Source organism: Lampetra planeri, chromosome 4 (genome assembly GCF_965212315.1).
Source record: "Lampetra planeri chromosome 4, kcLamPlan1.2.h2, whole genome shotgun sequence".
In the NCBI taxonomy this organism is placed as follows: Eukaryota; Metazoa; Chordata; class Hyperoartia; order Petromyzontiformes; family Petromyzontidae; genus Lampetra; species Lampetra planeri.
This window is the reverse complement of record NC_136110.1, coordinates 13532906-13560745: the sequence shown is the minus strand read 5'-3', so window position 1 is coordinate 13560745 and position 27840 is coordinate 13532906. Positions and strand designations below refer to the sequence as shown.

General features: G+C 47.8%; 1 protein-coding gene across 1 annotated transcript in view; it reads left to right on the top strand.

The window, feature by feature from the left end:
- Nucleotides 1-27840, top strand: part of CRTAC1 (cartilage acidic protein 1) — a 634231-nt gene that overhangs the window by 400173 nt on the left and 206218 nt on the right. Inside the window, exon 9 of the mRNA XM_078593311.1 lies at nucleotides 2480-2562. Coding sequence (XP_078449437.1) covers nucleotides 2480-2562 — 83 coding nt within the window. The remainder of the gene's footprint in view (nucleotides 1-2479; nucleotides 2563-27840) is intronic.

Sequence of the window (27840 nt, the reverse complement as noted above, 5' to 3'; positions counted from 1 at the left end):
CAGGGGTAGGCGGTTTTGGTTCTGATGGGATCCATTTGTGTTTGGTCCAAACAATCACTCACATGAGGAGTTGTATTGCGCCGATTGTACGGTGTTACTTTTATAAATCTAAAATGACATACAGACCTTAGTCAATCCACTCCTGGATGAAGGCCTCCCCATGCAGTATTGGTCATGGAGGTTGGCCATAATTCACCACGATGTTCAGCGTAGGTTGGTGCAGAGGGAGCAACAGCAGGAACCGATTCAGAAATCACTCGCAGTTGATATGAGCTGTGACCGGGAATCAAAATCAGTTGACGACATTTATAAGCACGTTGGGGCTTCGATTTTAAGAGTTAAAATGCTGTTTATTTTGTTGTAAAAAATATTTTGCGTATGTCTAATCCGCTTCATAGGACAACATAGGATCAACCAATCCAAGCAGCAAATTCTACGATTGGATTTGATTCTTAATTTTCCATAAATATCGGATAGATACTGATTCATGGTACTCTTCTAATTTAAAACATATTTTTAGTGCACCCTTTAACATTTAACCTCTAATTTACCACACCTCGCTGTGTTTATTATTTATGTTATCTGTTTAAAAATAAATGTCAACACAGACGTGAAAGTGGGTGACAGTAAAACCACACTAGAGTTGGTAAATTAACATTTACAACTTTGATAGTGTTTGTTGCTGCCTTTGGTCTGGTGCTTGGCCAATGTGTTAAACAAACCCACAACGTCGGGAAGTAAATGTTTAATTAAATATAGGTCCTAGTTTGAAGCATTTTGCATACCTGCTAGAGACCTCTGCTTAGGTAATTTGATTTCATTACATCAACTGTGCAGTGACTGACTCAGAGACACTAGGAGTAGGAGGCACTCTATTTATTAACAGCTTTCACACTTCACAAAAGGTCCCAGTCAGAACAGCTGGCAGACTGCCTGACTGACGACGCCGAGATGGTGAAGAGGTAGACGGCGACGAAGACTCCAGCAGCACGACGAGATCCCACTCCAGGCAACAGCTCCGAGCCTTCGCTCGGGGTCCCCTTTTATCCTCCCAGCGTGGCCTCGCTCCGCCCCGGCCACGCCCCCCTTCTAGAACCTACTCCCTCACGTGCCCCCGCTATCACCTTTGCCCTACATCCCTCTCTCTGGTTTTTCACGTGACCTGCTAACAGACAGGGCTGCTGCAACTGCAATTCCCCTTTTCTGCCAGCAACCGGTGCTATGCTACGTAGTGACCAATTCCATGTCACTACAACTGTAATGTTCACCACCAGGAGGGTCATTTTTTCAACAAATGAAGAACATGCTTTACAATGCCATTTTTTTTAAGGTATTGAATATTATTTTGTGATTTAATCATCTTATAAGCAGCTGACATGTCAAGCAACAGCATAACTTACCTCATATCTGTTCTGCAGTATATCATGAGTAATTTTAACCAGGACAGTCTCGGTTGAGTTTGATTGGCAGAATCCTAATGGAAATTTATGCACGTATATGTATGTAATACTGCCCATGCCAAACAAGGAGATTTTAAATAAAGATGTGTGCAATTGTACGTGCAATGGAAGGGTGAAAATTGTTCTGTAGTTAAAGGCATGGTTGAGGTCACCTGAAGCATTTTTGTACAAGTATGACACGTGACAACTTTAGACATTGTGCCAAATGTCCACTTTCGAGTCAGGTATTATACAACTTGTTAAAATATAATTTGAGGGAATCTGATCAAAGCCACGCTTTTTGGAATTATGTTTTGTTAGTATTATGTTTATATAGAAACCAGTGATGATCAAAGGCCAATAAGCTGACATCACTGTAATGATAGCGGATTTCCCAATGTTCTTGGAACAAACACTGGAAAAGTTCATCCCCCAAGAGTGCTATTTTGCTCTTAAAACAATTAGAACATTCATGAGCTGATAGAGTTGTTTGTTGTCTGTTAAGAGTTTGGTGATTTAAAATGTATTTGTATATTTATATAGGCCCTGCATTTCTCCGATCCTCAAGGATTCTGTTTTTATTGACCTATCTTCTGGTGACTCATTTTGCTTGAGTAATTCCTTATTTTTATTAATCACAAGCGTTATGGAATTATCTGACCTTATTTTTACAAATGTTATAGCCTTTCGTACCCCTGATGGAGTAGCCAAATGCCATAATTATATCAGTGCTACCCATCGTTGCTTTCTACGTATGCGAATTAATTTTACATCACAGCAAATGTGATGCTGTACTACTGCTCCACCGTCATATCAGTGTTGTGCATGCCCATCATGGTATAATAAAACGAGCAATTTCCTACTAACTTGAAGGATTAGGTGGGTATATACTCCCTATACTTGGTACCCAGTGGTCATTATGCATTCTAGTAGCAGTCCACGTTTTTTGCTTCACTGGGCGATCAAAGAAGAACACTTTTTTGTTGTTGTAACGATACGTAAAGTAATTGCAGGACGTCCTCACTTGTGTGTGTGTATAGAGTATCAGGCCGGGCAGGCAAGGACCCCTACATCGAAGAACTGGACGTGGGAGAAGCCAAGGAGAGCTGGGGCAGAGGCACAGGTAAGGGACGGTTTACCATACTGGTCAGAACAAAGCTCCAATGCACACTCTGTATGACAAAGGTAGTGGTGCAGAGCCCTGCAATTCCTTGCTCACGCCATTGCTGGTGGAAGGGCCTCCACTGGATGGGGCTCTATCGAGCCCCACTTGGAACATATTTTGGCCTGCTTTTCCACACTGCCGATTGACTAACATTGGTGAAAACATTTATACGGCCGTATTATTGTTGAAGATCTTTCGCACCGTACATAGCCAACCGTGCTAATCAGAGGCTGGGTGGACACATGCGAGGATTTAAGAAACTTGTCAATTGTTTTAACTACCATGCTGCAGGATTGAACTAAAGACCTCTGGATTGCAAGTCCAGTATGTTAACCTTTACACCACGGCTGTATCCTATACCCCATAATAACAAATCCAAAATTCACAAACAGAGCCTTTAAAGGCACAGGCGAGGCACATTTTTTCCCAGAACCAAGGTCTAAACATATGCCGCGTATGATCACCTATAATCCAGTTTTGATATGCTAAGAAACAAATTTGACAAACACGCGAGGCCCGGCCAGATTAGTAAATAAGATTACAAGGTGCGCATGCATTAATTGGATGAGCCAGAGGAGCGGTGCATTAAGCCGTGTAAATTTTACGTTTGCCAGAACGTAGTGATTCTCTCAGCCTCTGTCAGTTGTAAACGTGGAAGGCCAGATTGTGGGGTGGGGTTGTGATGAGTATAATAAAATAAAATAAACCACGAATCCCCCTAGGGCTGTATTCCAGTTAAATCTGTGGATGACTGCAGGGGATGGGGGACATCGCCTATATTCGTGCATCTCTCCCCCAAGCACTCAATCTGTTGATGGGATATAAGTACGTTCGCTTAGTAGTCCATTTTTTTAAAATATGTTCCCCACGTACCTTTATGCCTCAAAATGGTGCTTTTAAGTATGTGTAGTAATTATGATCTGTTGTAATATGTAGCACTTTTTCGAACAATATTTCGTATTTTTCTATAATTTTTATATCTCAGTTCTTGTTAAAATGAAGTAGAGCTCCTCATGGCAGTGGACATACTTTATTTTACCTGTCGACACTTAAACACTTTCTCGCAAGAGATAAGTGGGTCAACAAGTAACATCAGTGCAGTGCAACACATGCTTAATGAACAACGCAGGCCTAACAAACCTAAAGAATACAACTACACAATGCAGTTCAACTCAACTTTAAAAGCATGTAAACTTATACATTAGAAAAAATGTCATCAGATAGTATGTACTTGCACAATGCAAACAAAATGTATAATGAAACCCAAGTGCATATTCATTTCAAATGAGGTATTTAACACGATTAGAAATAAATGCTTTCAAAAATACCAAAGTAGCCAGGTTGAAACCAAGCTCAGATCAATTTACTTCTCTCCTCCGGGATGATACAAATTTACCTTTGTCATGTAGGGAGACCTCTCAGAGCCAGAGTAATCAGAGCTTCGTGTGTGATAGGTGATGTCCAGCTGAGTTGGATCATTTAATAATTAACCAAACGTGTAATTAACACTTGACACTTACATTTAATCAACACGAAATAGCTATTAACAAATAATTAGAGCTATTAACAAGTAGCTATTAGCTAAATTTTACAATTTAATAACACCTGAAACATCATTGCAGTTTCATCTGTGTCACTTACCATTACCATGGACGTCTAAAGAGATTTCATGATGGGCTCAAATAAGTCCGTACTCTGACCAGTATTTTTCAAGCAGCAAGATAAATATCCCATGACATCCAGCACGGCTACCTTATTCTGTCACGATGCCATACAGCGCCTTGTCAATCCATTGCTGGATGAAGGCCTGCACACGGTTATGTTTTGTCGTGAGGGTTGTGTTGACAGTGCTTCTTCACGCTTGTCGACATGGATTGGTAAGTGGGGGGGGGGGCAGACTCATGACCGGTTTAGATATCACTCGATCACTGATGTTCGCCGTGGCCAGGCATTGAACCCAGGTCGCCGGGCTTATGGTGCTTGGGAATTAATGATGCACTTTGAACTTGTATACTTTATTTATGTAGGAGGCGCCACGGTCATGTGATGTTATATTCTTTGCCTGGTAATGCTGGAGGTCGGGGGTTGATCCCAACCCTGACGCTGGAATATTTGGAGTTTGCATGTTCCCCCCGTGGTCGCATGGATTTTTTCTCCGGGTCCTTTGATGGTTTTTCCCTCCACATTTATAAACATACATTGAGATTATTTAGATTATTTTGCTTCTGTAAATTTCCACGTGATAAGCCACTTTGTTGAGCTGTCATTTGTGGCCAGGTTGCTTTTGAAAAATAAGTTAATACCTCCGTGGGAAATTGAGCGTAGGTCGCCGGGTTCGTCATGCGATGTGCCCAACCACTGAGCCACTGCTCCACCGACGTTATAAGGCAGTGTCAGCATGATAACGGTGATGATATGTTTTTGTCCGAGGCTGTTACACCACTGGCAATATGACCCATTATGTTATTTAAATAATGGCAGGACATTATATATTTTTTCCATGCAGAAAATTATGCTTTTGATACTCGTGTCGCAGAAATGTCAACGATCAGACCTATTGTGGTATGTTGCTATAGTAACCCCAAGTCAGATTTATTTAAATACATCCTGTATTTAAAAATAACACGAACAATTTGGAGGATATGTAATTGGGTTCTCACTTGGATAAATTACTGAATTTATCATTAGTTAAATCAGAATTTAACCTAATGACGAACCCCAATGTAAATATATTATAACATGATTAATTAATTTAAAATGTTTTCAGCGATGAAGTCATTGATTAAATGCGTGGCAATTGCCATTTTCCAAGGCAACGTTATGTTTCACAATTGAAAGGAGGATTGTTTAGTGACATAATTGCTCCTGTGGATTTCCCCTGCCCCTTGGCATAACCATGCCAGGCACGTTCTATCTGCGAGACGGTAAAATATCTACCATCTTTGGGGCAGGTCCACATTTTATTGCGGAGTGGACGGGGAGTGTGTAAGTGCATGCATGGGGACAGAGAAGGATGACTTTTTGCTGGCCAACCAGGTGCAACGTACACACCAAGTGCAGACATAAACTGCCGCTAAGATTTACAGATTGTGACAACGGGCACTGCAAGGTGCTCACACAATAGCTCGGCTTCACATCTGAGCAAACAAGGAATGCAGCAAGCAAGCACTGTTTTTCATTTAAAAAATTAATCCGGTGCCTGCAAGCTCTGATGAGAAGCGGTACTCGTGAATACTGTTGATAGGATGGGGAGGGGGGAAACCTACACCTATGTCTTCAACACGTAAATAAAATGCAGCGAAATATTGGGGCAGTTTTGCACGAGAAAAAAATGCTGCAATGCAAATGACAAACCAGGCTAGAGAGTACAGATAAAGTGGAGGTTTATGGCTAAAATAGAGTTGCCTTTGAAATAACTTAAATAATATGTAAAAAGTGAGAACACGGACGGGGCATATCGTTTCCAAGGTGTTAAAAAGGTTGGCACCTCCCTTTGAAAATGTATGTGTTGAAAAGAGACGAGCCGTAAAACACGTTGCCAGTAGCCACGTGTGTTTGCCTGCACACGAAAAAATATCCCGTCCCTCACATGCCGCCACGGCCTCCGCCCAGCCGCGCCTATCCAAAGACAGCCTCGCGTCTCCCTTTGGGAACTTTGTGTCGATGACCTTCGTGCATTTTTGTCTCCCCCCCCCCCCTCCGTTATTTATTGAAAACACTATAAAGCACCTTTCCTCATCGCTCCCTATCTGTGGACCGTTATAAATGTTTTAACCGTCAAACTTTCCTCACTCTGTGTCACCGGTGTCTATAGACATGCAAGTGTGATGTATGCTGATATATAGCTAAATCGAGGTGAGTTATAGGAGGCGCGGCCCCGTGCTATGCATTCATGTCCACGCGTGGTCGTGACTCGACTTTTTTAGACGCAAGCTGAAAACACCACTCCCGCCATTGCCATTTAGGATTTGTCTCAAGTGCGCACGGCGTTCATTGTTTGTGATCTTGCGTTTTGTTCTGCAGCATTTTGATTGGTACATAAGGCAACGTATTCTGCATACATATGTAATGCGGGCGTAAGCGACCTTCCGGATGTGACATCACGGGGGGTGGAGTCATGTGACGTGGGTGGAAGGTTCGGGTCCTTAAGCGGGTAAACCGGAAGGGGAAGTCAGTCGGGGTGTGAGCGGAAAAGAGTGAGGCCACGCGGGCGAGTGAGAAGAGGGGGGGGCGCCGACGGCCATCGGGAGCCAACCCCGAAGACAAGAGGAAGCTGCGGAGTGGTGTGCAGCTGCAGAGGAGACAGCCAGAAGGGCTGCGTGTTAGAGGCAGCGGTGTGGCTGCCAGGAGGAGCTGCGGAGAGAGAGAGAGACAGCACGAGGCTGTCAGAGCTGCGGAGGGAGAGAGGGAGACAGCACGAGGCTGTCAGAGCTGTGGAGAGAGAGGAGTTGCAGCGAGTACAGCCAAGGGGGGGCTGTGTGAGAGAAACAGCAGCGGGGCTGCTGTTGTGGATCGGGCCGACATTGGAGTCAGCACCGTGGAGAAGCTACAGAGTAAAGACAGCCGTGTGGGTGTACAGCACGAACCGAATAAAGGACACTGAGCCAGACATCGTGGTCCAGTCGTTTATTACACTGGTGTCGGAAGTGCAACGGCATGTCGAAACAAGTGAGGAAGAAAGTTAATCCGGCGCCTGCATCGGCTTCTTCGTCCGACGACGACGAACTCCCTCCAACCACGGATCCTGTTGGGGTGGTGGAGGAGAGCCCGGCTGAGGCGACCACGGGAACGGGAGTGGAGGATGTTGGCGCGGTGGCGGGTCCGTCGACATCATCAGACGCGGATCAACGATGGCAAGCGATGGCGGTACAACTGGAGGCACTTAAGGACGTCCTGGCGCATCTATGCCATCTCGTCGCGCCAGGGACGATGGATGATGCAATTGGTGCTCCGCGGGCCGCCACGTTGCCTGTCCTGCCGCCGCCATTGCCCACGCGGCAAGAGGCCGCCATTTTGCGCGCTCCGTGGCGCCAAACCGCCATCTTGGCCACGCCGCGGGCCGACGCCATTTTGAATTTGCCATCACAACCACCACCATTGGAAGACGGCGGGAAGAGGAGTCGGAGTCGCCACCTTACAACGGTTAAAGAATTTTCCGTCGGTGGGGACTGGAGCGCGTTCGCCTGCCGCTTCTTGGCGGCGGTACGCACAGCAAGATGGACCGATGCGGAGGCTTTGGAGGTGTTGCCGACTCTCCTGGACGACGAATCTGTCCGATTCTTCCGTTCCATAACGACCGATAAGAAGGCAACTTTACGTGGTGTTTTTCAAGAAATGGCCGATGCTTATGAGCCACCAGATGATGCGCATCGGCGATTCGCTCAACGACAACGAGCACCAGAGGAGTCGCCCGTGGCGTTCAGGGGTGCGGTGCTGGAGCTGGCCATGGCAGCTTATCCTGAGACGCCACAGGACCTGCTCGAGCCTCTCATATTAGGGAAAATGTTGGAGCTGTCTCGGGATCTAGGGATCCCCATGCCTGTGTGTGGGCATGAGAAGCTAACTTCCCGGACGGCTGCTAAGTGTCTCGATGCGCAATTCAACCTCCGTCGCTGGAAACAAGTGACGGCGTGGACGGGGGGGCCCGTCAAAGAAGGGGATGCGCTGGGGTGGAACCCTGCGCAGGCTGTCTATGTTCCGGATGACCGGGGCCCTCAACAACTGACGGCCGCCTCCGCTCCATGGACGGGACGCGGCGGGCCGAGACCGCGCGCGGCGCTACCAGAACGGGGCCGTCAGGAGGCGAGGCCTGCGCTTCGGCGCAACGAGGCCGAATGTTTCCGCTGCGGGCGTAGGGGCCACTACGCCAGAGACTGCTGGGCCCGCTTCCCGGCTCCGCCGCAGCAGGAGGCCTCGGCACCGGTCAAGTCGGCTAAAGATCCTCCGAAACAGGCATGTCGGCACGCACCAGACACTCGGCAAGGCTTTACACCTCACCCATCACCGTCGTTGCGCCATCCTAACGTTGTGGTTAAAGCATGCCCTTCGACGGGGCCTTGTCGCTCGGTCACGCAGTGGTGCAAGTTGGCACGGAGAGTCGTCGCGGCCGCTACGGGCTCGTCCACTGTACCGGGGTCTATACAAGGGGTGGACGTACGCATTTTGGTCGACTCCGGCGCGTCTGCGACTATTATTTCGGATGTCATTTTCCATCTGTTGGGCATCCCGCCGGGGGCTGTGCGTCCGGTTTATGGGTCGTGCGTCGCTGCGAACGGGGGTAGCATGGGTATCGTGGGTCAGGTGGATGCTAAGATATCTATTGGGGATGTGTCGGCCTCGGGTGTTGTGTTGATATCGAGATCTTTGGCGGTTCCTTGTTTGTTAGGCACCGATTTTTTGGCTAAGATGCCCATTTTGATCAAAATCAATGAGAATTGTATTGAACTGCCGGGGGGCCGTCAAATCTCGTTTCTGCCGTCGCCCTGGGGGCGACCTGCTTCGGCCGTACAAGTGCAGGCGCTGTCCGTCGCATCTGTGGACATCCCACCTGGTACACAGATGCTTATACCCTTGCGGTATCGGAAGCCCCTGCCTGATCGGCTAGGAGCAGTAGGGGTCTTGTTGTCACCGTCCGCCACGATAACAACCGGGTTGGCGTTAGTGGGGGCACAGACCATCGTCCGGCCGGATCAATTACCGTTTTTACAGGTGCTTAATGCGGGGGGAGAAAACGTCCGTGTCCCGGCCGGTACGGTTGTGGCACATGCCACTACGGCGTTTGCGACCCATGATTGTCCACATAGCCGGGGAGTTGTTGCTGGGGTTTCCGAGCCAAGGAGTTCGGATGATCGTTGGGTTGCTCATTTATGTGACGGAAATTCTTCCCTGTCCATGGAGCAACGTGGTGCGCTGCGTAAATTGTTGTTAACATATTCCGATGTGTTCAGCTCCGATGATTTGGATTTGGGCCGCACTTCGTTGCTTTACCATCACATTGAGACGGGCGATGCTGCCCCTATTCGATTAAATTCGCATCGGATGAGTCCTGCGGAGCGAGAACACGTACGGGGGGCAGTGGAAGACATCTTAATTTTAGAACTTTCGTGACTGCAGGAATTATTATTTGGTTCTTTCGGTTAAGTCACGTCTAAAGATAAAATAATAAATTAAATTAAATAATAGAATACGACGTTTCGATTGCAACACAAGCAATCATCATCAGGTATAATGAAATAGCGACATAATATCTAACCAGAAAACTATAGACAGACATATTAGCAGACAGATATCACAAGATACATACATAGCGAGAGCAACACAGGTGACAGAGAGGGGTGATCGTCTCTGTGGGGACATGTTGGCTGCGGACATTATATCGCCATCTAACAGCCCATGGGGCGCTCCAGTCGTCTTGGTTAAGAAGAAGGATGGCAAATTGCGATTTTGTGTTGATTTCCGCAAATTGAATAAGATATCGGTGGCAGATGCGTACCCCCTGCCGCGTATGGATGACTCCCTCGACGCATTGTCGGGGGCTAAGTTCTTTTCCACACTGGACCTCTCTTCGGGATTTTGGCAGCTTCCCCTTGACGAGTCCTCACGGGAGAAAACCGCATTCCGTACGCCGCAGGGGTTATTTCAATTCAACTGTCTCCCGATGGGATTGAATGCGGCCCCTGCTACATTTCAAAGATTGATGGAGCTCGTTTTGACGGGGTTGCAGTGGGAGACGTGTCTTATATATTTGGACGATATTTTTGTCTTCAGCCGCACATTTGATGAACATTTGACGCGGCTGGAGACAGTGTTCACGAGGATGCGTTCTGCCAAATTGAAATTCAAACCAAAGAAATGTCACCTACTGCAACGGTCCGTCCGCTATTTGGGGCACATTGTGAGTGCTGAGGGAGTGTCCACGGATCCGGAAAAGACGGCGTGCGTCCGGGATTGGCCGACTCCGGCCACCGTGGGGGATGTTCGGCGATTTTTGGGATTTGCCTCGTATTACCGAAGATTTGTGCCGGGTTTTGCGACGATTGCGAGGCCCTTGCATCTCCTTACGGGTAAAGGACGGAAGTTTGTTTGGGGACAGCCGGAGGAGGCGGCCTTTCGGAGTCTGCGTGATCTATTGGCCACGGCCCCAACATTGGATTATCCCGATTTCGATCACCCATTCATTCTTGATACGGACGCGAGTGACACAGGTATTGGGGCGGTGTTATCACAGTCTAAAGGGGGTGTAGAGCGTGTCGTGGCGTATGGTAGCCGAGTCTTGTCTCCTGCGGAAACCCGCTACTGTGTCACTCGCAGAGAACTATTGGCGGTTGTTTTTTTCCTACGGCAATTTCGACCATACCTCTACGGTCGTTCTTTTATTGTGCGTACGGATCATGCGGCCTTGCAATATGCCCTTAAAATTGACCAGCCATCCGGACAGTTGGCACGTTGGTTGGACACGCTACAGGAATTTTCCTTCCAAATTCAACATCGGAAGGGAGTGCGCCATGCGAACGCTGACGCACTTTCCAGATTACCGCGGCGCGCCCCTTGTAAATGTGAGTCGGGGACGCATAGGTGTTCGCCGATTCCAAACCCCCCTCAGCCGCTTACGTTGGCCGTCGAGAAGTCGGACACTCCGATGGAACCGGGACCGGCTGACGGGGTTTTGAATCTGCCGCGGTCTGTCTGGATCCGGGAACAGATGATGGATGAGTCATTGGTGTCCTTGCGGAAGCGGTCTGCTAGGGACAATGGGAGTCCGAGTACGGCTATGGGGCCGCAAACCGCTCTCCGAGATGGTCTGCTTATGTGGCGGGAGGGGTTCCAGGAACGTTGGCGCCTGGTGGTACAAACGTCCTTGCGATTCGAGTTGATTAGAACCCTCCATTGTGACACTCTCTTACATTTAGGGGTGCAGAAGACCTTGTTGACGTTGCAACGTCATTATTTTTGGCACGGCATGGCGACAGATGTCGTAGGGCACGTGCGCGCGTGCCCTGCGTGTGCACGACGTAAGCCGCCGAAACATCCTTACGTGCCGCCTCTCCAGTCGATTCAGGTGTCTCGAGTCAATGAATTGGTGGCACTGGACATATTGGGACCTTTTCCACCATCGGCGAGGGGTAATAAATATTTGCTGGTAGGGGTTGAGTACCTCTCTCGTTGGCCGATGGCCTGGCCGTTGCCCGATCAGTCGGCCGCGGCCATTACCGACGCCTTTTTGTTTGGGTATATTATGGATAAGGGGGCGCCTGAGAGACTCCTCACGGACCAGGGCAGGAATTTCTCTTCTAAATTATTGGCGGAAGTGTGCGCGGGCCTTGGGACTAAGAAAGTACGGACATCCCCATACCATCCGCAGACGGATGGTATGGTTGAACGGCTGAACAGGACATTGTCTGCCATGCTTTGCCATACCGTGAGTGAACAACAATCAGATTGGGATCTGCACATCCCCGGGGTGCTTTCGGCGTACAGGATGACGCCTCATGCGGCTACAGGATATTCGCCGTTTTACCTTATGTATGGTCGGGAAAACGTGCCGCCGGTGGATGTGCAATTGGGAACTGGGGTGAAGGGACCTCGTAAACCACTTCCTGAATACATTCAGGACACGGTTCGCCGAGTCACGGAGGCGCGGGAGAATGCCCGCGTGGCTACGGCCAAAGCCCAGGCCCGGAACGAGCGATATGCGCGACGGTCTGAGGGGGAGTGCCCTTGGAAGGTTGGGGACCTAGCCTGGCTTCATTGTCCACAGGTACGTCCGGGGACCTCGCCGAAGTTGCACAAACCCTGGCATGGTCCCGTACGCCTCATTGCGGTTCCCAACCCACAGTCAGCACGCGTCCAGATTGGGTCTCGTCGCTGGGTTGTGCATACGTCGCGCTTGAAACCATATGTCGCTCCCTTACATGATGCGTCATCCCCCAATGTTGCCTTGCCGGGGTCTGTTGCTGCTGACTCTCCCCTGCCTGCGTCCATTGATCTTGCTAGAGCGCCTGTCGTACCTGTTCCAGACAGGCCGGCCGTGACATTGCGGGGGACGAGGGGCCCTGCTCGGAGGACGCCTGCCAGGTCTGCGGGACCTTCGAGCCCTGCAGCCCTTCCGACCCAGCTGCGGGCACGGTCACAGGACAAGCCCAAGACTAACTCTTTAGGGACACGGGACGTCGGTGGACTTCCAGCTGCGACAGGGGGATTACCCCCTGTCATTCCTCGACTTTCATCGCGTTCCCGTTCTGCGAGTGGGCCGCCGACCGTCCGGGACGGGCCGGCGACCCGCACACGTTCCAAATCGCTTACGTTTCGTTGATTGTTGCTGTCTTGTTATTTTTTTTTTCTTACAGTTGTATTTATTGCATGCTTTTTGTACGTTCGTTGATGTTAATTGCGTTGTTGTTGTTGTTCTTGCTGTTACATTGTATGCTTAGTGTCCTTTAGGGGGGGAAGCTCGGTTCGCCGCATTACGATTTGCTATTGGTCAGCCGAGGTCGGCTGGGATTTTTCTACGGGGGAGGGTGGTGTAATGCGGGCGTAAGCGACCTTCCGGATGTGACGTCACGGGGGGTGGAGTCATGTGACGTGGGTGGAAGGTTCGGGTCCTTAAGCGGGTAAACCGGAAGGGGAAGTCAGTCGGGGTGTGAGCGGAAAAGAGTGAGGCCACGCGGGCGAGTGAGAAGAGGGGGGGGCGCCGACGGCCATCGGGAGCCAACCCCGAAGACAAGAGGAAGCTGCGGAGTGGTGTGCAGCTGCAGAGGAGACAGCCAGAAGGGCTGCGTGTTAGAGGCAGCGGTGTGGCTGCCAGGAGGAGCTGCGGAGAGAGAGAGAGACAGCACGAGGCTGTCAGAGCTGCGGAGGGAGAGAGGGAGACAGCACGAGGCTGTCAGAGCTGTGGAGAGAGAGGAGTTGCAGCGAGTACAGCCAAGGGGGGCTGTGTGAGAGAAACAGCAGCGGGGCTGCTGTTGTGGATCGGGCCGACATTGGAGTCAGCACCGTGGAGAAGCTACAGAGTAAAGACAGCCGTGTGGGTGTACAGCACGAACCGAATAAAGGACACTGAGCCAGACATCGTGGTCCAGTCGTTTATTACACATATATCATGATTAATTGCAAAAGCACATGGTCCTCAGAAAGCATCTTGGGATTCTTTGAAGCTCCAGTTTTGTAGGGCCAAAGTAAGGCACCCCGGTTCAGAAAATATATAATGCACAAGGCTTTGCACACAGAAAAGTGTGAGTATTTATTTAAAGTCAAGTTATGCAAATTTGCTTGCATCTACTGCACATCATGTATGCCTTTAAATTGTTTTTGTTAAAGCAGTCCTACAACATCGCAGCACCTGCTTTACATACATTTCAGAGCAAAATATAAGAATGGGTTTTCCCCTTTTTCTGGCAACAAAACATGTGTTTAGATGTTAAAATGTAGTTGCTCACCCCGAGCTCTCATTGTCCTGATAGTGATTGTCTTTGTGTTGTTCGCCTTTTGACGTCCTCTGGTCAAACACTGTTTGAGACTAGGCTCGAAATAAGGCTGTCTCTGGTGTGGACCAATGCATATACTGTCAGAGCATGTTTTTTTTTGTATTTTCACCACAAGTATCTGTGGTTAATGCAGACATGATTCCTTGCAAAAGGTTTCAGTTTGGTGTTTTAACATCTTAGCACCTGTTTTGTTGACAGACAAAAGGGGAAAACCTATTCTTATGTATAAAACATCTCCACCTAAAAAAGTCAAGAAAACTTGTATAGCTCCATACGTGTTCTGGTGTTGTGTAACGTCTCGCTCGTTCTGCTAACGGTGAGCGTGTGCTTATTGTGCTGCGGTTTTCGCCGACCCTTTGAAATGTCCCGTTTAATCGCCAAATCCACACGATTTGTGCGAGACCGAGCTGGAGAGTGTATCAATGGCATGCGCTCATTTATCATTTACAGGGACTGTTATCACAGATTTTGTTTTGCGTCAGCCCCTAAATAAGTAATACCTTGTAATGAGATACATTAATCTAGACTGGGTCTTCTACCTGCACGTTAACTTGCGTTTTTCCTTCCGTAGCCCGACCCATCCCTGAATCTGGCTGTTACAAGGGGAAGGGGTTGTTCTCGAGATAGGGGCTGCAACTCAAAGGCCAATACTGTACATTGATATTGAACGTCCGTACTGTGAATATTGCACGTTACCGTTTCATTCATCGTAAATCTTTACAATATAATGATAAATAAATAAAACTCGGTGGTCGCGTGCCATAATGTTACAACAGATTTAATTTAGGGAAAATTAAATTTAGCGCGTGCATATGTGAAAATGTAGGCGTCGGTTTTATTTATGCAAAGTGCCTGTTATTTACACGTAGGTTTTCTGTGGCACGTGAGACGAATACATCTCTCTACAGGATCAATCCAGTACACAATGAGCATAGAGCACACAGTGTGCACACTAAAACCAGTTGTGGCAGCAACTCTGTGGCGAACCCTTCGGCTCCATTTTCATATTGAACCTCGGTACAGAAGTAGCACCAGCCCCTTTTGTTGATCTACCGCTGAATCGAAGGCATCCCGACAGCACCCTGCTGTTATTGAGTTGTTTGTGACCATACTTCATCATGCTGGTCATTGTGGGCTGTAGAGGTGGGGTGAGGACCGATGCACTCACCACTGCCCCCTTCTCCCAAAGATTGCAATATGGAGTACTAGCGGGAAGTACCCATCGTTGCCTGGGGGAAAAAATATATATATTTAAAAACTTCTCTTAAAAACATAACATACATACACAAATACGAAGCTATTGTGAAAGCCCGGCTTTCCGTTTGTCCATTTGTTCGTCAACAAAATTATAAGAAGCTTGCAGAAGTCCAAAAAGTTATAGAAAGTGGGGGGTAAATAGTGGATCTTAAAGGTTTCCGAAAATTGTCGACCCCCCGCAAAATATATTTCTACCCCTGCGTAGGCATATATACCTACACACCCTGCATACAATAGAATGAGAAGTGTCGAGTAACTCTATAGTAGTATCTGATTCTACAGTAGTATCTGGCTCTACAGTAGCATTTACTGACTCTATAGTAGTATCTATTGAATGTAGTAGTATCTACTGAGAATAGGTTTTTCCCTTTTTTCTGGCAACAAAACAGGTGTTGAGACATTAAAACATCAAACTGAAACGTTTACAAGGAATCATGTCTGCATTAACCACAATGCTGGTGATCAGAATGCAAACAAAAAACATACTCTGATAATATATGTATTGTCGTTGAAACTGATTGGTCCCACCAGAGACAACTTCTTTTGAGCCTAGTCTCAAAACGGTGTTAGACCAGAACACGCAAAAGGTGTACAGCACAAAGACAACGCACGCTCAGAGTAATGAGAACTCTGGGTGAGCAGCTATATCATGGGACCTCCTTTGCCAGTACCAAAATATCAGAATAGTTTGTTTAGCATCCTCTGGTCCGACACCGTTTTGAGACTAGGCTCAAAAGAAAGCTGTCTCTGGTGGGGACCAATCAGTTTCAAAGACAATGCATATATTATCAGAGTATGTTTTTGTTTGCATCCAGACCACAAGTATTGTGGTTAATGCAGACATGATTCCTTGTAAAAGGTTTCATTTTGGTGTTTTAACATCTCAACACCTGTTTTGTTGCCGGAAAAAAGGGGGAAAACCTATTCTCAGTAGATTCTACTATAGAGTCAGTAGATGCTACTGTAGAGCCAGATACTACTGTAGAGTCAGATACTACTATAGAGTCACTCGACACTACTCATTCTATTGTATATAGGTTGTGTAGGTATATATGCCTACGCAGGGGTAGAAATATTTTTTGCGGGGGTTCGAGAATTTTCGGAAGCCTTTTAGATCCACTATTTACCCCCCATTTTCTATGACTTTTTGGACTTCTGCATGCCTCTTATAATTTTGCTGATGAGCAAATGGACAAACGGAATGCCGGGCTTTCACAATAGCTTCGTATTTGTGTATGTATGTTTTGATTTTAGGAGAAGTTTTGAAATGTATTTTTTCCCCGGGCAACAATGGGTACTTCCCGCTAGTACTCCATATTGCAATGACCAGCATGATGAAGTATGGTCACAAAAAACTCAATAACAGCAGGGTGCTGTCGGGATGCCTTCGATTCAGCGGTAGATTGACAAAAGGGGCTGGTGCTACTTCTGTACCGAGGTTCAATATGAAAATGGAGCCGAAGGGTTCGCCACAGAGTTGCTGCCACGACTGGTTTTAGTGTGCACACTGTGTGCTCTATGCTCATTGTGGACTGGATTGATCCAGTAGAGAGATGTATGCGTCTCACGTGCCACAGAAACCCTACGTGTAAATAACAGCACTTTGCATAAATAAAACCGAGGCCTACATTTTCACTAAAGCACGCGCTCAATAAAATGTTTCCTAAATTAAATCTGTTGCAACATTATGGCACGCGACCACCGAGTTTTATTTATTTATCATTATATTGTAAAGATTTACGATGAATGAAACGGTAACGTGCAGTATTCACAGTGCGGACGCTCAAAGTCAATGTACAGTATTGGCTTGTGAGTTGCAGCCCCTATCTCGAGAACAACCCCTTTCCCTTGTAACTGCCAGATTCAGGGATGGGTCGGGCTACGGAAGGAGAAACGCAAGTGAACGTGCAGGTTGAAGACCCAGTCTAGATTAATGTATCTCATTACAAGGTATTACTTATTTAGGGGCTGACGCAAAACAAATCAGCTTTCTTATGAGCCTAGTCTCAAAACGGTGTCGGACCAGAGGATGCCAAAAGACTATTCTAATATTTTAGTACTGGCAAAGGAGGTCCCATGATATAGCTGCTCACCTCGAGCTATCATTACTCTGATCGTGCATTGTCTTTGTGCTGTACACCTTTTGGCGTCCTCTGGTCTAACATCGTTTTGAGACTAGGCTCAAAAGAAGCTGTCTCTGGTGGAGACCAATCAGTTTCAAAGACAATGCATATATTATCAGATTATGTTTTTTATTACCATTCTGACCACAAGTATTGTGGTTAATGTAGACATTCCTTGTAAAACGTTTTAGTTTGGTGTTTTAACATCTCAACACCTGTTTTGTTGCCAGAAAAAAGGGGAAAACCTATTCTCATATTTTGGAAATGCAAAGGAGGTCCCATGAGGTATCTACTAACGCTATAGTAGTATCTGCTGACTCTGTAGTTGTAGTTACTGACTGTACAGTAGTATCTGCTGAGCCCAGTAGTAGCTACTGACTGTATTAGTATCTACTGACCGTAGTAGTTTCTACTGACCCTACAGTAGTATCTACCGACTCTATAGCAGTATCCACTGACTATAGTAGTAACTACTAACTCTATAGTAGTATCTGCTGACTATAGTAGTATGTGCAGACGCTATACCAGTATCAACTCAGTCTACATTAGTAACTACTAACTCTATAGTAGTATCTGCTGACTCTATAGTAGTATCCACTGACTACAGTAGTATATACTCAGAGTCTACAGTAGTAACTACTAACTCGATAGTAGTATCTGCTGACTCTATAGTAGTATTCACTGACTACAGTAGTATCTACTTACTCTATAGTAGTATCTACTGACTATAGTAGTAACTAATGACTGTAGTAGTATTTACTGACCCTACAGTAGTATCTACCCACTCAATAGTAGTAATTACTAATTATATAGTAGTATCTGCTGACTCTAAATTAGTATCCACTGTCTATAGTAGTAACTACTAACTCTACAGCAGTATTAACTGACTCTATAGTAGTATCTACCAACTCTAAAGTAGTATCTACCAACTACAGTAGTATCTACCGCCTCTATAGTAGTAACTACTTATTCTGCAGTAGTATCTAATGACTATCGTAGTACCTACTGAATCTTTATTAGTATGTATTGACTCTATAGTAGTATCCACTGACTATAGTAGTAACTACAACCCCTTTAGTATCTGCTGACTCTATAGCAGTATCTGCAGACTCTGTAGCAGTGTCTGCAGACTCTCTAGCAGTATCTGCTGACTATAGCAGTATCTACTCACTCTATAGTCGTTTCTGCCGACTCTGCATCAGTATATACTGACTGTAGTGGTATCTACTGACTGTAGCATGATCTACTGACTATAGTAGTATCTACCGACTCTACGGTAGTAACTACCGACTCTATAATAGCATCTACCAACTCTATAGTAGCATCTACGACTCAATAAGTAGTGTTGTGCCTTAGAACCACGCGGAGACGAGGAAAACTATAAGGGCTGTTTTACCGTTTATTTTACGGCAACCAGCAACCAGCTAGAAAGCCATCAACAGGAACAATTGCAACAATAACAACAATAACAATATCAATGGAGGTGAGGACGAAGGGCCGTCTGCAAGGGAATAACAAGGGCATTAAGGCAGAATGGTAAGTTCAAGGAAGGCCTCCATCTCTCAGTCCAAGGTGCTGACCACACCGTCAGCGATGACGGACATCAGAAGGAGGTGCTCAGCAGAACAGAGCACCTCTGAACCGTTTACGTGATGCTGGCCCACTGCCCCAGGTAGCATCCAACTTGTGAGCGGGCGGTGCGTCCGCTGATATCAGCTTCTCCCCCGACGGGGAAGCACGCCGCTCCTCGGGAACTACTCAGAGGGGTTCTGTGGGCGGACAGACGGAGAGTTTATGCTGCACCGCATCCCGGCCAGGATGGCCCAGCTCGTTGGATGCATCTGGCACTGGCTGCTCCGGATTTGGGGATGAATCATCGGGACAAGGCAACACATATCTCTTCAACCTGGATGGGTGAACAATCCAGTGATGGCGACCGAATCGGATGCGCACGCACTGTGGTCGGCGGACCTCCATGACCTCAACAGGACCCTGCCAAGGGCGATGTAATTTAGGGGACGTCCCTATGGGCACCTGGGGGCAATGCAGCCATGCTTTGTCCACCTTCCTCCACGGAAGCCCGGATCCCTGGTGTTTCTGCAAGCGCTTGTTAGCCGCTTGTTGGTCGGCCGAATTATCCACAGCAGCTTCCCGTGCTTCCTGCAACCTGTCAAGCATGACTAACATCGAAGCGGGCACGGGTGATCCCTTTTTAGACGAACCCATGCCCATTAGTATGTGCATCACGTATTCGGGCTCCCTCCCGTACATCAAATAAAAGGGCGAAAAACCCGTTGAGGCATAAGGGGCCAACCTATACGCGGCGAGGACGCTAGGAATAAACAGATCCCAGTCCGACTGGGTCGCGTACACTTGGAGGGAGCATGGACGTGAGGGTGCGAGTTAAGCGCTTTACCATTCCATCGGTTGGAGGGTGGTAGGGCGAGATTTGAATTTTCTTTGTGCCCAGGAGGTCACAGACTTCCTTGAGCAGTCTGGAATAAAAATTTAGACCCTTGGCAGTTAGAAACTGCTCAGGGGCACCCTTATCGAAAACATAGCCATGCAAAAAGGCATCAATGATAGACGAGGCCGACTGATACTGTAAGGGCCATGCAATGGGCCAGCATGTGAGGTACTCGACTCCGACCAAAATATACTTGTGGCCCCACTGAGAAGTTGGAAATGGGCTTAAAATACCAAGGGCCACAGGTTTGTTTACACGAAATACAGTACTTGTATGGATTACAGCGGGGGGCGATCATGAAAAACTGGCGGCTTCCGACGCACGCAATCCTGGCAGCCTTTGACGAATAGCACAACGTTGCTTTCCATGCCCGGCCAGTAATAGTCCCATTTGACTGTCAACAAGGTTTACTGAGTCCCCAGATGCATCAATTTCTCATGAATTACACGAGTCAGTTTCCCGCGGAGGACTGTGGGTACCACAATACAATATCTCTGCAACTCCGTGTCCCATCGCATAAGGAGGCCATAATGCAGGGCAACGGCTGTGACGGTTGCCGGAGTGCCGTTATTGTTGCCAGATTTAACACGGCGTTGCAATTTCAACAGAGAGTTATCCTCGATCTGTAGGCGAAACCATTTATTGTGAGATAGACCTACAGTAGTCTGCAATCCGTGGGCAGCGGCGTACCTCGAAGAAGAGCCGCGTTGGCCATTGCCACCAATTGAGGCATGGATTCAACTGAAGGCCTGCAATGACTAGAACCAGTCTTGCATGCACACCCACTGTCCGGTGTCAACCTAGACAAAGCGTCTGCATTTCCGTGCTGTGCCCCCTTCCTGTGAATAATATCAAACGCATACTCCTGCAACACCTCAAGCCAGCAGGACAGCTGACTTGAACATTGATCTATGCGCAAGGAGTATTGTAAGGCGGCATGATCCATCTGAACAGTACAAGTACAGTGAGGGAAAAAAGTATTTGATCCCCTGCTGATTTGTACGTTTTCCCACTGACAAAGCAATGATCAGTCTATCATTTTAATGGTAGGTTTATTTGAACAGTGAGAGACTGAATAACAACAACAAAATCCAGAAAAACGCATGTCAAAAATGTTATAAATTGATTTGCATTTTAATGAGGGAAATAAGTATTTGACCCCTCTGCAAAACATGACTTAGTACTTGGTGGCAAAACCCTTGAGGTCAGACGTTTCTTGTAGTTGGTCACCAGGTTTGCACACATCTCATGAGGGATTTTGTCCCACTCCTCTTTGCAGATCTTCTCCAAGTTATTAAGGTTTCGAGGCTGACGTTTGGCAACTCGAACCTTCAGCTCCCTCCACAGATTTTCTATGGGATTAAGGTCTGGAGACTGGCTAGGCCACTCCAGGACCTTAATGTGCTTCTTCTTGAGCCACTCCTTCGTTGCCTTAGCCGTGTGTTTTGGGTCATTGTCATGCTGGAATACCCATCCACGACCCATTTTAAATTCCCTAGCTGAGAGAAGGAGGTTCTCACCCAAGATTTGATGGTACATGGCCCCGTCCATCGTCCATTTGAAGCAGTGAAGTTGTCCTGTCCCCTTGCAGAGAAACACCCCCAAAGCATAATGTTTCCACCTCTATGTTTGACGGTGGGGATGGTGTTCTTGGGGTCATAGGTAGCATTCCTCCTTCTCTAAACACGGCGAGTTGAGTTAATGCCAAAGAGCTCAATTTTGGTCTCATCTGACCACAACACTTTCACCCAGTTGTCCTCTGAATCATTCAGATGTTCATTGGCAAACTTCAGACGGGCATGTATATGTGCTTTCTTGAGCAGGGGGGACCTTGCGGGCGCTGCAGGATTTCAGTCCTTCACGGCGTATTGTGTTACCAACTGTTTTCTTGTTGACTATGGTCCCAGCTGCCTTGAGATCATTGACAAGATCCTCCCGTGTAGTTCTGGGCTGATTCCTCACCGTTCTCATGATCATTGCAACTCCACGAGGTGAGATCTTGCATGGAGCCCCAGGCCGAGGGAGATTGACTATTCTTTTTTGCTTCTTCCATTTGCGAATAATTGCACCAACTGTTCTCACCTTCTCACCAAGCTGCTTGGCGTTGGTCTTGTAGCCCATTCCAGCTTTGTACAGGTCTACAATCTTGTTCTTGACATCCTTGGAGAGCTCTTTGGTCTTGGCCATGGTAGAGAGTTTGGAATCTGATTGATTGATTGCTTTTGTGAACAGGTGTCTTTTATACAGGTAACAAGCTGAGATTAGGAGCACTCCCTTTAAGAGTGTGCTCCTAATATCAGCTCGTTACCTGTATAAAAGACACCTGAGAGCCATAAATCTTTCTGATTGAGAGGGGGTCAAATACTTATTTCCCTCATTAAAATGCAAATCAATTTATAACATTTTTTACATGCGTTTTTCTGGATTTTTGTTGTTGTTATTCTGTCTCTCACTGTTCAAATAAACCTCCCTTTAAAATTATAGACGGATAATTTCTTTTTCAGTGGGCAATCGTACAAAATCAGCAGGAGATCAAATACTTTTTCCATCACTGTATTGCCTATACAGCTGAATTAAATACACAATGGCAATCAGCTCCCTCAGGTCACACAATAACGTTGCTCCACAGAGGACAACATGCGACTGCCATATGCTACAACCCTTTCGGCGCTGTCGACCACCTGGGAAAGTACAGCCCCTATGCCCGTGTCGCTGGCATCAGTGTCTAACACAAAGAGCAGGGAGAAGTTGGGGTAACCCAGGGGGGGTGCATCATCCAGGGAATCGCGAAGCGCGATGAACGCTTTCTCCTCCTCTTTGCCCCAATGGAATTTTTCGCGATAGTCGCAATATCCTGCACAAAACGACAGTAATATGAGGCAAAGCTTACAAAACTGCGAACATCTGCGACAGATGTGGGGGTTGGCCAAGCACAGACACAAGCAGTTATCTCTGGGTCTGTAGCGACTCCTGACGTGCTGAACACGTGGCCCAAATACTTTACGGAAGACTGCAGCAAATGGCGCTTTTTGAATTTGAGGTTAGCAGCACGCACCTTGAGGAAGACCGATTCCAGACACTTAAAATGCTCGTCAAACGTGCGGCTGAAAACAATAACGTCGTCCAAATATATTAGACAGGAGTCCCACTGTAGTCCTGCCAAGACCATTTCCATGAGGTGTTGAAAAGTGGCCAGGGCCGAGTGGAAGCCCATAGGAAGCCGATTGAATTCAAACAGCCCCTGGGGTGTACGGAACGCAGTTTTTGGTTTGGAGTCCTCATTCAATGGCAACTGCCAGAAGCCTGACAGCAAATATAGTGTCGAAAAGAACCACGCTCCTGAGAGGGCGTCAAGTGAATCGTCAATGCGGGGAAGCAGGTAGGCATCTGCCACCGAATTTTTTTTTATTTACTTAAATCATCCCATTTTTTAACCAATACTATAGGGGCCCCCCAAGGGCTATTAGAGGGAGAGATGATGTCCGCCGCCAACATGTCATCGACAGCCAAGCGGATATGATCCTTCTCTCTAGGGCTAAGGCAATGATAGTTCAACAGAATGGGGGCGATTTCCCCATGTCTATGTGATGGGATAGTAGGGACGTGCGTCCAATATCGAATTTACTGTGGCTAAAAACGTCGTCAAGTCATCATGGGACCTCCTTTGCCAGTAGCAAAATATGAGAATAGGTTTTCCCTATTTTTTCAGGCAACAAAACAGGTGTTGAGATGTTAAAACACCAAACTGAGACCTTTTGCAAGGAATCATGTCTGTATTAACCACAATAATTGTGGTCAGAATGCTGAAAAAAACATACTCTGATAAAATATGCATTGTCTTTGAAACTGATTGGTCCACACCATAGACAGCTTTTTTTCGAGCCTAGTCTAAAATTGTGTTAGACCAGAGGATGCCAAAAGGCATACAGCACAAAGACAAACACTATCAGAGTAATGAGAGCTTGGGCTGAGCAGCTACATCATAGGACCTCCTTTGCCAATGTCAATTATCAACCAGCGTGGGGTCTTCTGCTGAATGAGCAGGGGTCGCGTGCACCAAAACATTACCGGTCTGGATAACTACGTGCGAAGGATCCGCGTTCAAAATCTGCAAAAAGGGTTCCTGGTCCTTCAACATGACCGTCAGGGCATTAATCAAGCAGGAGGTCTGTGAGAATTAGTTAGAGGGAGTTAAGAGGTCTCCCGCCTCAGGCATTTACAATTGCAGGGGTTTGTGTAACCTCAGAGGTACCAGCTTTTGGGAACCCGGGGGAACCTTTATGGGATCTCTAACCAAAGCCCATACACTGGCGGCAACAGGAGTCAGCAAAGTAGGAGAGTTTAAAAAGTTGAATCAACAGCCCGACGACATCTCCATACAATCTTGGTCGATCAAGATTTTAAGGGGCATTCTGGCAAAAAATCTGTGCCTAAGAGGTTTGGCACAGCCAATGTCTTTGAGAACAAGACAGGGCCCTCCAATTTGATGTCACCAATTCTAATGGAGGTGACAATGTGTCCCAAGATACCCAAACTACTTCCGTCTGTGGCAACGCAACCCCCGTTTACAGGGCTCAACCGACCAACACTGTGTGGTAAAATGCCGAAAATCATTTGGATATAATGGTGGCTGACGCACCCGTATCCACCAAAATACGAACTTCTACCCCTTGAATATATCAAACGAACATGGAGAAACCTGCCGTGGCTGCCACAACCCAATGTGCAAGCGCATCCCATTGGTATACCGCCTTTGGCCACCCGGCAACCGACCGCGAACTCACATCGTGAGGTTAAATAACGTTAGCAGTGCCCCGGTGATCATGAACCCGATCCCCGCTAGATGTGTGAGGTGAGGCAGCAGCCGAGTGGCTGTTCAGTCGTGACTTGCCTGTTGCCTTGCTGACAACGCCGATGTGGAGGTGGAGGGCGATGGGGTCCCACCAAAGGCTTTAGGGACATTGCGGCAGCCCCTGGTAATGTAGCCAGGCTGGCCACAGCGAAAACACTTGGTGGGTGCTAGTCCCTCGCTTTCCACCGCTGCTCCGGCTGACGTCCACCAGCACCCCTCCCGTGCTCGTCGCGAACACTGAAGGCGGTGAGACGTTCAACGTCGTGTGGCATGACGACCTCCGCTGGACCCAGGTTCTCAGCACACGCTGCCACACTGCGCCACTGGCGCAGCCCAAGGTGGGCCTGAATCCCTTGAGCCACCTTCAGAGAAGATATGTCTGCTTCCTCCGCAATGGCGAAGACGACGCCGAGTTCCCGCGCCAGCAAGAGCAGCCGCTCCAATGCCAGGGAGTCGAGCACCACCTCATCATGTTGGGGTAGGCCACCCGTCCAAGCACCAACAAGGTGCTGCGAAAGGCGAGAGGCGTCTCAGCCTGCCTTTGCCTCCCGCAGCAAGAACTTCCGGCGAGCGCTCGAGGGTGGCTCCAAAATTGCAGCCATGCGAGCGCACGCCAGGGGGAGCATCACCCGATCGATCCGCAGCCGGAATAAAAATGAAGGCGGCCAAGGAATTGTCGTCCAACGCCATCAGAAGTACCTTGAGTGCTTCGTCCATAGGCCATTCCACCAAGGCGTAAGCCGCTTCAAACTGGCGTTGAAAAGACGTCCAATTGCCCCCAGCTGCAGTAAATGGGCGAACGGGGGACAGACGCCGAAGCTTGAAAGGTCCGGAGTTGAAGTCCGGTGCAGGTGCTCTACAAGCTGCACTTGGCGGCATCGCTGTGGCAGAGTCAATGGCGCCCAGTTGCTACGTCGCACCCGGTGATAAAATGGTGCCCGGTTGCTGCATCGCACCCAGTGAGATAATGGTGCCCGGTTACCACATCACACTTTCAGAGAAAATGGCACCCGGTTGCTGTGTCGCACCTGTTGAGAAATTGATGCCAATTTCAAACATGGTGGAAAAAAAGTGGTGGGAAGCACCCGCTCCAACTTTGCGATAGGCGTGCGTGGCTGGGCTCCCGCCTCCGAAATGAGCGAGACCAGGCGTACAGCGGACTCCAGCAGTCGGCCGAGTTGGCTGGTGAAGGCTACCAGCTCTCCGGTGATGGTGGGCGGCCGGGAGCAGCCAATTGCCCCCAGCTGCAGTAAATGGGCGAACGTGGGGCAGACGCCGAAGCTTGAAAGGTCCGGAGTTGAAGTCCGGTGCAGGTGCTCTACAAGCTGCACTTGGCGGCATCGCTGCGGCAGAGTCAATGGCGCCCAGTTGCTACATCGCACCCGGTGATAAAATAGTGCCCGGTTGCTGCGTCGCACCCAGTGAGATAATGGTGCCCGGTTACCACATCACACTTTCAGAGAAAATGGCACCCGGTTGCTGTGTCGCACCTGTTGAGAAATTGATGCCAATTTCAAACATGGCGGAAAAAAAGTGGTGGGAAGCACCCGCTCCAACTCTGCGATAGGCGCGCGTGGCTGGGCTCCCGCCTCCGAAATGAGCGAGACCAGGCGTACAGCGGACTCCAGCAGTCGGCCGAGTTGGCTGGTGAAGGCTACCAGCTCTCCGGTGATGGTGGGCGGCCGGGATCAGCAGCCTCCTCCTCCTGCACCGGCTGCCGAAGTTCAGCGGGGCGATGTTGGTACCTCTTCCGTGCTGTCTTCGTCCTCCGACCGCACAATGGGTGGGTTCTTTTGCTTCGCAGCCGACTTGGACATGGCAGCAAAGTTTTCCGGTCAATTTTGACACCAGTTGTTGTGCCATAGAACCACGCCGAGACGAGGAATACAATAAGAGCTGTTATTAAAACTATTACACTCAACACTCTATTCTCACACCAGGGGTAGGTGCTCTCTATCTCGGTCCTTTACACCAGACACTGAATGCTATCTAGGTCCTGTCTTCGGCTCTCCTTTGGGGCTCTCTCACTCGTCTGCCTGGAGCAGGGGTTCAGCCAACACCGCCCCATGACGAGGAGGGAGAGACACCTTGCAGCTGATCCTTACCCTGGCTCGCCACAACAACCCCACCTTCGTCACGGGTTCCCCCTTAAGAACCCAGCTCCTCCCCCTAGCTCGAACCCGCCTTTGTTCCCAAAGGTAGCTCTTACACCACCCATGACATAACGTCATCCTTGACTGTCAACCCGCTCGTACCTCCTTCTGTTCGCCCCCTCATGGTTACTCACAGTACTCCTCTACAGTATTAACTGCTGACAATATTAGTATCCACTGACTATAGTCGTAACTACTAACTCTACAATAGTCTCTACTGACTCGATAGTACTATCTACTGACTGTAGTAGTATTTACTGACCGTAGTAGTATCTACTGAAGGTAGTAATATCTACTGACTGTAACAGTATTTACTGACCATAGTGGTACCTCCTGACTGCAGTAGTATCTACTGACTCAATAGTAGTATCTGTCGACTCTATAGTAGTATCAACCAACTCGATAGTAGTATATACTGACTCTACAGTTTCGAATTACTATAGTAGTATCTACTGACTCTTTTGTTGTATCTACCGACTCTACAGCAATATATACTGACTGTAGTAGTATCTACTGACTCTATAGTAGTATCCACTGACTATAGTAGTAACTAACTCTATAGCAGTATTTGCTGACTTTATTACAGTATCTGCATAATCTAAAGCAGTATCTGCTGATTATAGTAGTATCTAACGACTATAGTAGTAACTACTGACTCTACAGGAGTATCTACTGAATCTATAGTAGTATCTATTTACTCTATAGTATTATCTACCGACGATATTAGTAACTACAGACCTCTACAGTAGTATCTACTGCATCTATATCAGTATCTGCTGACTCTATCGTAGTATCTGCTGACTCTATAGCAGTATTTTCTTACTTTGTAGCAGTATCTGACTCTACAATAGCATCTACCGACTCTATAGTCGTATCTACCGACGCGATGATAGTATCTATA